The sequence below is a fragment of the Candoia aspera genome, chromosome 2 (genome assembly GCF_035149785.1).
Source record: "Candoia aspera isolate rCanAsp1 chromosome 2, rCanAsp1.hap2, whole genome shotgun sequence".
In the NCBI taxonomy this organism is placed as follows: Eukaryota; Metazoa; Chordata; class Lepidosauria; order Squamata; family Boidae; genus Candoia; species Candoia aspera.
This window is the reverse complement of record NC_086154.1, coordinates 233,516,705-233,530,581: the sequence shown is the minus strand read 5'-3', so window position 1 is coordinate 233,530,581 and position 13,877 is coordinate 233,516,705. Positions and strand designations below refer to the sequence as shown.

General features: G+C 40.4%; 1 protein-coding gene across 3 annotated transcripts in view; it reads left to right on the top strand.

Moving 5' to 3' along the window:
* The window catches only part of CERT1 (ceramide transporter 1), a 79,811-nt gene that overhangs the window by 58,286 nt on the left and 7,648 nt on the right, over positions 1-13,877 (top strand). For all 3 annotated transcript variants that reach the window (XM_063295529.1, XM_063295528.1, XM_063295530.1), the window contains 2 exons: positions 4,714-4,842; positions 5,072-5,201. In XM_063295529.1, the coding sequence (XP_063151599.1) occupies positions 4,714-4,842; positions 5,072-5,201 (259 nt within the window). The remainder of the gene's footprint in view (positions 1-4,713; positions 4,843-5,071; positions 5,202-13,877) is intronic.

Here is a 13,877-nt window from a genome sequence, read left to right as displayed (position 1 = left end):
GTCCATACCTATGTAGTATGTAATAAAATTGTCTTTATAATTATTTTTCTTCAGGTTAGCAGCAGATGATTTGGGGAAACTGAAGTGTTCCCCTATTGGTTTTTGTATCTTGCCATTTCAGATAATCAGATTGGTGTCCAAATACTCTTTTGCTTATAGACTGACCAGTTTGTCCTATTTGGATTGTAGTGGACCAGTATTCTGCACAAGTGTGGGTAGGAGCTTGTGGAAGAATTCTCTTTCATCCTCTGTGTGTAGTTCATCCTGTTCACAGTTGGCTTCCTTAATAATGAGGACACAATTATTTTTGTGATTCTGGATGGCATCACATTCTGCATGGCTAGATGTAATAAATGATGGCAATTACTGATTATCATTGCTTGTGTCCTAACAGCCAGGAACCACGCTGAGATGAGGAATAGGTCTCTAGTGTTTATTACTGTTACATAAGACAGAAAATCCTAACAAACTGAAGAAGCGTGGGAAAACCCAGACAGATAAACCCCAAAAGTCAAGGCGGGTCTGTTCTGTGTCTCTTTGAATGGATGCTTAACTCCTCAGTACAACGCATGCGTTCTCCCCCCTGGATAGGGGCCCCCTCCTGCTCACCATCAGTGCTCATGACATCACCCTCCCCTCCAGATTTACATTCCATTTCAGCCCCCTCCTCTCTAGAGTTCCTTCCTCCCTCCAAAGTCTCATGAGAGTCCATCTCTCCCTCCAAGCTCCCATGGGAACTGGGCAACGATGGAAATTCTTCAAAGGAAAACTCCTCCAAGGACGAATCAGTGCTGCTCTCCAGGTCTGATAACGCTTCTGGCCCAGGTGGCTGCTCTGGAAAATAGCTAGATAATTAGACAATTCTTCCCCACCTCCCCCTTGGGAAATGCAAGCCAGAGGTGGAGGGCTGCGGCCCCCCCTCCACCCAAAGGAATTTGGATCCTTTCTTCAAAAGCTGTGTGAGGGGTTTAGCCCTATCACTAAACTTATTTATGAATCTCATGTAAAAATTGCAGAATCCTAGAAAATTTTGTACCACTTTCACATTTTGAGGGGGTTGTCAAGAGAGAATTGCCTGGACCTTTGAAGGATCCATGGATATGCCTTCTGTTGATATTCTGTAGCCCAGGAAATGTAATTCAGTTAAATCGAAGGCACACTTCTCTAGCCTGGCGAACAGCTTGTTCTCTCTCAGTCTTTGTAAGACATTACATACATGGGTTACATGAGTTGTAGCATCCTCAGAGAATATTAATATGTCATCTAGATAAATGACCAGAAACTTATCTAGTAAATCAGAGAAAATTTGATTCATAAATCGGGAAAATATGGCTCCTGCATTAGTCAAGCCAAAGAGCAAAACAAGGTACTCAAATTTACCAAACCTGGTATCGAAGGCAGTCAGATATTCATGCCCCTCTTTCATCCGGATCAGATTGTACACATTCCTGAGCTCCAACCTAGTAAAAATGCGTGCTTTCTGTAAGCGATCCAGCAGATCAGATATTAGGGGGAGTGGGTAATTTTCCTTGACTGTGACTTTATTGAGGGAGCTGAAATCATGCACCACTCTCATGGGTGCCTCCTGGGTTGCCGGTGCCAACGGGTCAGGCTTCTTTGGTATGAAGAAGGTAGGAGCAGACGCTGGGGAAGTAGATGGTCGGATGAAATCCTTTTGGAGATTAGAATCCAAGTAATCTTTTAAGGTGGCTAGTTCCTTGGGGGACATGGGATATTGTTTCCTTGCTGGAATCTTGGCTCCTGGTATCAACTCAATGGTGCAATCACAGTCCCTATGTGGGGGTAGTGCTGTGGTTTCTTGTTCGCAGAAAACGTCTGCGAAATCTGCATACTTGGCTGGCAACTGGACCCCCCCTGCTTCCGTGACTGCGTTGGTTGCTGGAGAGAGAAGAGCGGCTTGAATCTTGTGGTGCTAGCATTCTTTAGCTGGGAAGGAGACTGCTCCCGTAGTCCAGTCCAACAATGGGTTGTGGATCTTCAGCCAAGGTGTGCCCAGGACTACAGGCACATTAAGTGATGTAGTAACATAAAGTTGGATCCACTCAGTGTGGTCTCCTGTTGTTAGTTGCAAAGGTTCTGTGAAACTTCGAATCAGTCCTGCCTTGAGGGGCTGGCCGTCAATGGTCTCCACTTCTATGGGACATGGCAGTTCCATGGTCGGGATGTTCAGATCTTGTACAGTCTGTACGTCAATAAAATTGGTGGAAGCTCTGGAATCCATGAGGGCCTCTAGCTTGACCTGGTGCTCTGGGTTTATGTGCATTATGACTGGTAAGTAGTAAAAGGATTGCCTGGAATCCTCGGAATGAGCCCTTCTTAATTGATTGATGGTCTCCCTGCTGAGCTCTGTGGAGGGAGACCGATGGACTTTCCCTGGTTGGAAGTTGAGGTGGAGGTGGCTCTTGGTTCTGCTGCTTGCCCTGGGGCTCTTATGGAATTTGCTTGGCTTCTCGCTGGGCAAGCTCTCACCATGTGCCCCGGGACTCTGCAGTAGAAAGAGAGGGTTCTCTCTCTCCTTCTCTGTCTCTCAGCCTCAGAAGTAAGCCTCCTGCTCGCCCCGATCTGCATCGGCTCCTCTGGTACTGAGTAGAGAGATGCTGCAGAGAGAGCTGGAAATCCTGGAAGCGCTCTGAGGCCCCTGTTTCTCCCCGGCTGCCTCTGTCTGAGCTCTTCTAGCCTGGCGTCTATGACCACAGACAACTGATAATAAATCTTCTAGGGTAGCTGGTGTTCCCTGGCGCACTAATTCATTTTTAATTTCCTCATCCAGTCCCTGTTTGAATTGGTCTTTCAAGGCACTCTCATTCCAGTCCAGATCTCCTGCTAACAGCTTGAAATCAGCAATGTAAATTCCCACCCTCTTGTTGCCTTGCTTGAGCTTCCGAATTTCCCGACTGGCAGTGACCTCTCTGATCGGGTCGTCAAAGTGTGCTCAGAACCCTGCCAGAAAATTCTGGTAGTCGTTGAGAATTGGGTCATTGTTCTCCACCATGGGAATAGCCCATTTGGCTGCTGGGCCCTTTAGCAGACTTAAAATGAAGGTGACTCTGGTTCTGTCTGTGGGAAACTCTGCCAGTCTGCTGTCGAAAAACATTGTGCACTGTGTGAGAAAAGTTCTCAACTGTCCTGCTTCTCCTCCAAACTTCTCTGGTAAACTGCCCTGGGATCTCAAGACTACTGGCAGAGCTGCTGCTGCTGCTGCTGGCACCGGTTGTGGGTTAACCGGAGCTGGTTGTTGTAACTGCTGTAGCATAGCTGCTTGTAATGTGTTGATCTGGAGATCTACTTGGTGGTGGTGGTGTTGCAGGGCTGCTGCCAATTGTTGGATGGCTTGCCGAATTTCCTGGTTTTCCAAAGACATTTTCCCAAATGTCTCTCCTTTTTTTTTTTGGTTCCTCCCTCTTTCAGTGGGAGTAGGAGTTTGTTAGGATTGATGTCCTAACAGTCAGGAACCACGCTGAGACGAGGAATAGGTCTCTAGTGTTTATTACTGCTACATAAGACAGAAAATCCTAACAAACTGAAGAAGCGTGGGAAAAACCCAGACAGATAAACCCCAAAAGTCAAGGCAGGTCTGTTTTGTGTCTCTTTGAATGGCTGCTTAATTCCTCAGTACTACACATGTGTTTTCCCCCCTGGATAGGGGCCCCTCTTGCTCACCATCAGTGCTCATGACATCTTGGATGTAATGCAGAAACACTCTTTGTATAACCTAATCCAAAATTACGACAAAAGTGAGCAAAACATTCCATCATGGAATATTCTGACCTTAAAATGTGCCATTCTAAGTCACTCAATCTTTGCAATATAGGTTTAATAATACTGAGCTAAATTACAGGTTTGCTTTAAGAATTAGAACAAGAAAATGTGCTTTTAAAATCAAAGGAACATTTCAATATTACAGAAAACTCATATCCAGCTGTCTTGAAAGTCTCAGAGTATGAAATGTTAGGGATCTGAACTTAATGACTCAGCTTTGAACTCTTTACACAATTTCCTTTAAATCTATATAGGCACAGTATCAAAAACTGGACATAAAAACAATCCATACATTTTTTTTTCCCTCTAAAAATTACATTATGCCAATCCAAACCTTTATGTATTGTATTGAAGGGGTTGGTAGCAATGCCTATTTAATCATTCATTTTACTTTTAAGCAAATTAGAAATAATTACTCAATAAATTTTGGCAGTCTAGCATTAATTATCTAAGACGTATAAAACATTGCAACACAAATTATTGCTGTATTATCTCAAATCTATAAAGCATTGCAACACAATTTTTTGTTGTCATATTGAAAGGTACTTTGCATTGATGGTAAGTAAAAGTGTGGAAGTTTGCATTGGCTGGAAGATTAACACAGTATGAGAATCGAACTGTTAATTTAAAAAGTTTTTGCTTTTGTGTTTTGTTTTCAGATTTGGTTGTCATGTTTTAACTTATAAACCAAGTATTTTGTAATACTATAGTTTATGTTTGTCTACATGTCTTTTTGGGTAGAACTATTGAATATGGGTGGTTCTTTTTTATATTTTTCTTTAAAATTATATGTGTAACAATCAGTACCCTCAAATTTATATTTTTGTTCCTATTTTTGATACATTTTTGCCTTCTATTATTAGGATTATTATAGAAGTGTTTGTTTTAAAAAACGGAATACTTTAAAACATTATACAAATGCTTTCCTTCTAGCGAGTATGGCCTGCTTCCCAACGTGATGTGCTGTATTTATCTGCTATTAGAAAAATACCAGCTTTAAATGAAAACGACACTGAAACATGGATTGTCTGCAACTTCTCTGTGGAACATGATACTGTTCCTGTGAGTAAAAGTTCTTGTTTCTGAAGGTTTTAACTGTTTTATAATTACTTTCTCAATTGCAGTGTTTACTGACCCTAGGGCAAGGATAATTTAAAAGAAAACAACAGAAAAGATTCAGGATACTTAGCTTAATTTTTTTTTCTAATGGAAAGAAAATGAAGGTGGAAAGTTTTTGCCATAATATTTTTTCACAGTCAACAACAAGATGAATATTTGTATTTCTTGACAGACGAACAATCGATGTGTTCGTGCCAAAATAAATATTGCTATGATTTGCCAGACATTGGTAAGCCCTCCAGAAGGAAACAAGAAAATAAGCAGAGACAACATCCTATGCAAGATTACATATGTAGCAAATGGTAAGGCATGACTACTTTCTATAAATGCACATTTAGTTATGTTAGTATAAAAGGTTTCTTCCCTCTGATTTATACATAAAGCACCATACAAATAATAAGGTAGAAAGCCTGTGTAGATACTGCAGTTGTGAATTATATACATTGCACATGACAATTAACTTTTCTAAAGATTTTGCAACAGCTAATTCTGTTTAGGAAGACCTAAGATTGTTTACTGTTGAAGCTATAGTTAAATCTAAATGACACTCAAACTTTAAATCATTTTTGGCATCTTTTAAGATGACAAAGGTAGAATGAAGATAATAGGGCAGGAAGATGCATCTTTTTCCAGACTTGGGAGCACACGTAGGGGTGCATGCTGTCTCTTGAGTAATGGGTGAATAAAAGCTAAAACTAAATTTGATTTCATTTACTTTTAATACAAATTAGATATATTAATATGAGTTGTCTTCATTTGTATATGTAATAATTTCCCTCTTCTAGTACATTCAAAATTACAACTTGGAAACCATTTTTGGACAGATTTGAAGCCCACAGCCACAGCTTTAGGGGGCTACATGCAGTCCTAAAGCTTTAGATTACGAACCTTTTTTCAGGCACTTGGTTCATTACACAGACTCAAATCTGGATTTCCTTCTGCCCACACGTTAAATGGAAAACTCACTGTCAGATCTGCCCATTGGGCATGTATGCTATGTGTACACTGTATTGTACATTCATACTCTTAAGGTATGTAGTAATACTTGTAGGTGGATTGCAAGAAGATGCTCTCAGTTTTATTTAGGTTGATCTGTAGATGCTACATAGGACCTAATTTAATTTCCTATTTCTATAATATTGAGAGCTGTTTTTGTTGTTTTTAATAATAATATAATTAAAATTTTAGGATTCCAAAATTGTCTGTAACCACCATTTTCTTAATTGGAAGTATAATCTTCAGTCTCTACTGACCCTAATAAAATACCACCATGAGAATGCAGTTCCCCCTTATACCCATTGCAGTTTAAATCCAACACTTTATTTTCCTGCCTGTCCCACATGTTAAGAGATGCCTTGCTTTGCATTTCTCAGGATCAGCAGTAAGTGGCAGTTGGTTGGTAACATAATTGGCATTCATACTCTTGCTGGAAACTGTTGCTTCCAGCTAACTCCCAACCGTGATTTCAGTCTTTCGGTGTTCTGTGAAACTAGGAGAAGTATGCAGTGCTGTAAACCTGGCTCATTGTCAGCTCTGGCTCTGGTTGTTATTGGTGGTAGTGCTGATTAAATTTTCCTGTGTGTCAACAAATTATCATAGGAAAAAGATGGCCTTTGCACGTTACATGAAAAAGAATGTTTGTTCGTTTGTTTATAAAATCTTTAAACTGCTTTTCCTGGAAAGATTCTCCAAGCATATACTTTATTTGAAACTATTTACAATAAATTGAAAGTGTTCTACAATTAAAGCAGTATATAGTTTAAATAAAACATTCAGAATAAAATTCTTCTAAAAATACTGTATTTTAAAATTCCCCCCTCTCAAAGTTTAAAGTACCATAACATACAACATCAATAATAGAAGAGAAGAGGATGACCAGCACCAGAGATTTAATCAGAGTTCTGGGTAAACAGTCAACTCCTAAGCTGATACCAAAAGCTCACAACATGTACAAATAACTAAGAAATATAAGTGTTTTGTTACAGTCACAGGCATAAGGCATAAGGCATGAGGTAAAAATAAAGCAAAAAAAGTATTCAGTGTAAATAAAATGATAAGAACCTTAAAAGTCTCTGCAGAGTTACAATAGTAATGGGACTAAAAGCTGCATAAGGCAAATCCTAAAACTACAGAATGGCCAGAGGATAGATGGTCTGACAGGGACATATCTCTTTCTGATTTTTAAGACACATCAAAATAGAAATGGTCACTTGATAACTAACAAGGAAACACATTCAGCAGCAAAAACGTTGCATATTTTTCTTTTTCGGAGCCTGTGAAGTTTTCAATAACCTGATCCACTATTTATCTCCTAATCATGTCATAAAAAATGATGTTTGGTGCCCCTCACCTCAAGGGCAAGTGCTCTGCTCTACCGGTTAGAAAGCCTGGGGCAGTGGGACGCTCCATTCCACCTGTCACTGAAGTCAAGCTGCCAGGATGCTCTGATAGAGGAAAAGGCACTCTTATGGAAGACCCAAACATGTCAGCAGTTTTAGTTTTTGCTACTTACCTGTCTAAAGAAGTTGGCTGCTAGGATAGAGCTGAGGGCTGAATAAACAGGTGTTCAATAGTTTTAAGCTATATTTGAAGAAAAAGAAAAACAATCTTTTTACAGCAGACATGGTGACAGGATGTTTCTTTGAAACTTGCAAGCGTTTCATACCTTTATCTCACCAGATATTAAACAGGGTTCCTATGGGAGAACAAACCTGATTTCAGTGGAGACCAAGCGAGATACTCAGCAAAGGGAGTACAGGTAGTCCTCATTTAGCTACCACAATTGGGACCAGCAACTCAGTTGTTAAGCGAAGTGGTCACCAAGTGAGACCACAACTGTGCTTATGATCTTAAATTCAGCTTTCCTTTGCTTTACAGACCTACAAAGGTTGTAAATGCGAGGATCAGGTGCAAAGTTACTTTTTCATCACCATCCTAACTGCAAATGGTTGCTGTATGAGGCAGTCACTAAATGAGGACTACCTGTATATGCAGATATTCCAGATCATTAGAAAATATCTGAGGTCCATTTTTTGCATGGGCAAAATTCAGATCTATGACTTCAAGTCTTGTCCTCCTGATAAAACTTGGAAAATGCTGAGCAATAGCTGCCAGATGCTAAGAGCTTATTAGCTGGGGATTTTAGTATTAGGATTTGAAAATATAAATAGCTCTACTGAAAATATGTGGGGTTGTCCAGAAGACTCACGGTTTTTCTGTTGGACTTTTCCGAATAAACAGGAACAAGCAAGTTTTTCATACTGAATCTGGTCTTCAGATATGATCTTCATGGTACCAGTTAGGACAAGTCCCATGGCTTTTATGCTTTTAATATTTTTAGTGATGTCAGTTCATTGATTGTTGTTGTTGACTACTTTGGCTTTTCTTTTTTTTTAATACTTTTTATAAAGAGTTTAACAATACTAAAAGATAATACAAACTGAAATCAGAAAGAGAAAAGAGGATAGAAAGAAAAGAAATACATAGTACAAAAAGAAAAGGAAAGAAAGAAGAAAAAGGAAGGGAAAAGAAAAGAAATAGAAATAGAAAAAAAAGAATATTTAAAGAAGTGACTCCTGATCTTCCTTGCAACAAGTGCAGGAAAATTTAATATTTCCCCACCCCCTATAAGATTATATACATAATTCACTTCTTCCCATAACACCCCCCTTTATCCATTTGCAAATCCAAAAATCATTATTGTTTCTGTCCAAGTATCAGCAAATAGTCCATAATGGGCTTCCAGAATTTTGCAGAATTTTGCAGTCTCCACATAGGCATAAGTGCTGCTGAAAAGGCATGTTTTTATACTGCTCCCACAGAACTGCAGAAAGTAGTGCATCCAACCTAGCCAAGGTTAAAGCCCAATGAAATTTCAGAATTAGAATTGAAGAGAGATAAGATGACGGCACATGCCCATCTGAGAAGAATCCACTGTAGAGTTGGATACTAGGCTTTAATTGGTTTGAAAATCAATATCCCAGATACGTTGTTTAAGATGACTCTTGGCATTTTCAAACCCTAATGGACAGAGGCTTTTCAAAGAGAGTCCTAAGGACTGGAGTCTGCTATTAGCTTTTGATAGCCAGGTTGATTTAAAACAGTCTCTGAGAAACAGTGGAGCTAAACCCATAAGAGAAAAAATCAATATCAACCAGAAATTAGGGAGATAGAACCATACTCTGGCACCCGCAGAAAGCATACCTGTCTCTAACCATAAAACAGCATTCTTGATGCATCTTGGAAGTGCAAGTATTGCTCTTATGAATTTGGACTGGACAGCTTTCAAGATATTAAACTTTGTAAAAATGCAAATTGGAACATCTTAAAGAAGCTCAGAAAAGGCCTTAGCAAGAAAAACTTGGCAAGCTCCAGGAATAAGATGTGCCCCCTTTGAATAGAAGAATCTTAAGACAGCTGTGTTGGGCCACACTTGCCCGATAAGAGAAAGGTGCACTCCAAAATAAGGAAGACTGGAACTGCACCCCAAGATATTTATAAGTACGTACCTGCTCTATTGGGGTATAATTAATTTGCCATTTACATACCTTCTGTTGTGTTGAGCAAACACTAGCACTTTAGTTTTTTGGTAATTTACTACAAGTTGTTCTTTTAGGGAAAAGGAAGGCAATGTCCTCAGTGCCCTTCTCATTCCCACTTGGGAGATGGAAAATTACTACATCATCTGCATATAACAAGGCTGGAATTGCACAATCTGCTAACATTGGAGAGTGATGATTAGAAGATGAGAGAGCCTGAATTATTGAATTGATATACAAATTAAAAAATAAGGGGCCAGAATATAGCCTTGCCTTAACCTCTCTCTTGGTGGAAACAGCTCCAGATAGGTGCCCCCAAGGGGAACATCTGACTCTCAAAGAGGTGTTAGAATAAAGAGTCCAGATAACAAGGAGCAATTTTTTATCCGTTGAGGATCCCTGAGGTTTTTGCCATAGCCTCTCCCTTGGAATCAAGTCAAAAGCTGATTTGAAATCCACAAAGGCTGCAAAAAGGGTGCCTTTGGGCAGTGAGATGTATTTTTCAGCTAAAGGGTGCAAGACTGGAGAATGGTCTAAGATTGAACGATCCCCTCTAAATCGCCTGTTCCTCAACAAGAATATTTTCACTTTGGACCCAATCCAACAGTTTTAAATAAAGATAGTTTGCATATAGTTTGCTTATTGTATTAAGCAAGCTAATTGGTCTGTAGTTGGCAGGGTTAAGTCTACTTCCTGTATTCTTACAGAGAAGGATAACTATGGCCTCATTCCAGTCAGATGGAAAATGGGCTGTGCTATTAATATAAGTAAAAGAAGCAGCCAGCACTGGGGCCCACCAATCTTTATTTTCTTTTAGCGACTCTGGAGGGGTGAAATCACTTCCAGGAGCTTTCCCATATTTCAATTGTACAGTGAGATCCTTAGCCTCAGTTATAGATACCTGAGGCCATTTGGGAGAAATCACCACCACTGGATTAATTAATTCTGAATAATTAATAATTCTGGATTAAAGATGTTCTGAAAGTAACTCTCCCAAATATCTACAGACATTTGGCAGGCGGGACCTAAACAACTACTCATAAGAGAGCAGTTAACTAGGCTCCAGAACCAAGCAGAGTTCTTAAACTTAGCTGCTGCAGTTAGTCTCCCCCAATCCTCTCTCAGCGCTTGTTCTTTTTTAGATTTTAAAAGTGCTTTATAAAACTTCTTATGCTCTCTGAGTGATTGAAAAAAAACCTAATGAGATGTCAAATTGAAAAGAATATACTGCAGTAAGAAGAGCCTTTTTTGCTTTATGACAATCTGTCAAACCAAGGTTTGGATCTCATATGAAGCAGGCTAGAACATATTGATGAAACTCTAGATAGTGGGCCCTGGAGAGTGTGGATAATAGACTAGTAATGTGATAATACCTGTTCAGAGGAGTCTGCTAGACAAATCTGGGAGCAAAGTTGAAGGAGGGGTTCTGAATTTGACAGAGGAGTTGAGGTTTTTTTTCCACTTTGTAAGATCATTTATTCCGAATGAGTCTTTTTGTTGTGGCCTTGGGGCAACAGTGAGCTTACAGGTAGGAACTTAATAGTTACTTTAGGATTCAAACAGCAGATTACTGGGAAATGGTCACTATCCGGGTTATTTCCTACATAGAAATAGGTTATTAGATGAGTGTAAGTATGTGGAACCATAAAATAATCAACCACGCTTGCTCCTTCAGAGCCCCAGAAGGTTAGATTCCCCATTTAAGTCTCCTCTAGCAGAGCCATTTAATATGATCAAGTCCAGACTATAAGCGGAGCCAGTCGGAAGCCTGCCATATTACAGTGTTTATCTTTAGATTGTCGAGCCTGTTAAGGGGAGACTGATTCATTTGTGGGGAGAGACCAATTAAAATGAGCTTGTAAAAATCTGACTCCCCAGTGCGAGCATTGAAATCACCAGCAATCATTACTAATGTGTCTGGGTATTGGCAAAGCAGACTAGAGATATAGTTGCCAAGAAGATCCCAAATACTATTAACTTCATTATTTCTGCATAATGGGGGAAGATATATATTGATGAATAACATATTGTGTGGCTTAAGATGAAACAAAAAGGCTAGGGCCATACTGGCACATGGCTCTGGCACAGTCACAGAGATGTTAAATTTTGCAGTGAACATTATCCTCAAACCTCCTGTGGGTCTTCCAGTTTTTACACTGGGTAGTGCCTTGAGTGTGTATGGAGTGTATCCAGAGAGGGTTATATCATCCATGGCCCACGTTTCCTCGGAAAACAAAATATCAAAAGAGCTAATATACTCCAGAAAAGAGGCATCCATGTTCTTCGCTTTCCAGCCAGCTATATTCCAAGAAAGAATGGAGATTGAGCCATTATCATAGGAGAGTCAGTTGGTGTCCAATATTTCCATTAATGATCTGGTTAGTCCCATATGGTCTTCGATTACAGCAGATAAGGGTGTTTTTAAAATTGCTTTGGATTCTTGAAGGACATAAAATAGAGCAGGTCCCCAGTTTCAAATACCTGGGCTGTCAGGCTCTGCCTGCTACTCAATAAGACACAGACGCCAATTTAGGGAAAATCAGGTTCTGAGTTTATTCAAGTATAGTGCATGCCTAGTTAAAGCTGAGAGTGGAGGGAGCGCGCCGGTCCGGGATTTAAATAGCCTGCGCCGGTCAGCGCTCCCCCTTCCCTCCATTGCGTAATTCCCCGAGCCCCAAATGCCCCGTTGCCAGTGGGTGCGGGGTCGCGGGGCCCCTGCTGGTGCCCCGGGCATCTTGCTTAATCTTTCTCCTCCGGCCGGTGATGACTTTAAGCCGGGCGATAATCTTCTGCACTTCCGTTGACAGTTCCGGGCGTGCCTTGTGCTCAGGTGTTGTCAGTTTCACCCTTTGCAACAATGTATCTTCTTGATTGGATCTTTCTGGCTGGAGTCGTTACTTTGTTGCCGGTGTCTGTTGCCTGTCTTTGTGCGTTGCTTGCATATCTCTTAATCCCTTGCCCCTGCTTCCTTGGTATTGTTATGTGTGCCGTTGTGCTGACATAGTCAGCTCAACGGTGCTCATGACATGGGCTTTGTGCTACACCATTCTGAGAAGCGTCATGTGCACATTGCTCAGGTTGCTTCAAATGTCCAGAGGAGTTCAGCAAATCTTTCTTCTTCAGAGGTGCCCAATATATACCAGCTGCCCAGCTAAACCCAGGAATCAGTTATCAGAACTTGGAAAGGGTACAGTCAAAATTCCTAAGACAGCTATTCTGGGTGGCAAAATGTGCGCCTAATGCTGCCTTGTAGCTGGAGGCAGGGTTTACAAAACGTCAAAAGAAGAGCATGGCTGTGCACATTTAAATATTGGCTAAAGGTTCATTTTCAACCCCAAGGTCTGACAGACCTAACATTAATCGCTAAATATGATTCCTCCTGGAAATTGGACAAATAAATATGCTGGCACATCCTTTCTTCCCTTTTTCCAGATAGGGACAATAATGACTGTGTCCCAGTCTTTAGGAATAATTGCTGTTTTATTTGTGTAGTGAAAAGAGAAGCCAGTAGCAGAGCCCACCAGTCAGGATGGGAGCATATTAGTTCCGGGGGTATTAAATTATCCCTGAGGCCTTTCCATGTTTTAGTTGCCTGATTAGTTCATTTATTTCTGACACCGAAACTGGAGGCCAGTCTGGTAAAGATTCTCCCCCTAGATTGAGAGTAACTTCTTGTACTTTCTCTCCAGAATGCAAAGTCCGAAAATGAGATTCCCAAATTGTAGCAGTGATATAATTCCCTAAGGGAGGGAGCTGAACTTTTAGTTCTCCTGCAATTAAGTGCCAAAATTTAGCAGATTTTTTTCCCTGGGCTGCTGCTATCAATTGTGTCCACACTCCATGTGCGGCCTGTTTCTTTTTGAGAAATTACAGCTTTGTAATGTTTCTTCTGGAGCAATACCCTTGAATAACAGGTATGTATAGGGTCTTCCTTATAATCTCTGAAAGTAACCCCAAGATATTTTTTTGCTTTCTGGCAGTCCTGGTCAAACTAGTGGTCTGATTTATACTGATTATTTGATATTCCATTGGAGTGGGCATTAACTAGAGTCTGTTTGCAAATCTGAATCAGAGACTCATAATGCTTAAGTATGGAGTCATGGGGGATGTGATAATATATCAAAGTGTGCCCTTTTTAGGTGAGAAGACTTCAGAAGCTCTTCTAATATCCTATTCACCTTAGTTGACCATCTTATACATCCTGAGCATAGCACCCCCTTTGGGTCCAATAGGCAGGGAACATCTGCCAGCTCCACCCTCTCATCTAAATGGAGAGACAGGGTCTGCAGTAGATGATCACTGTCAGGAGCACCAACTATTGCAAAGCCTCTTAGAAAGTTCACAAGTCCTCAAGAAAGGGCTATATAACCTAGTGTGCTTACTTTGAGGCCAGACCAAAATGTAAGTTCCCCTGGTCTGTCTCTACCATTTAGGATACGG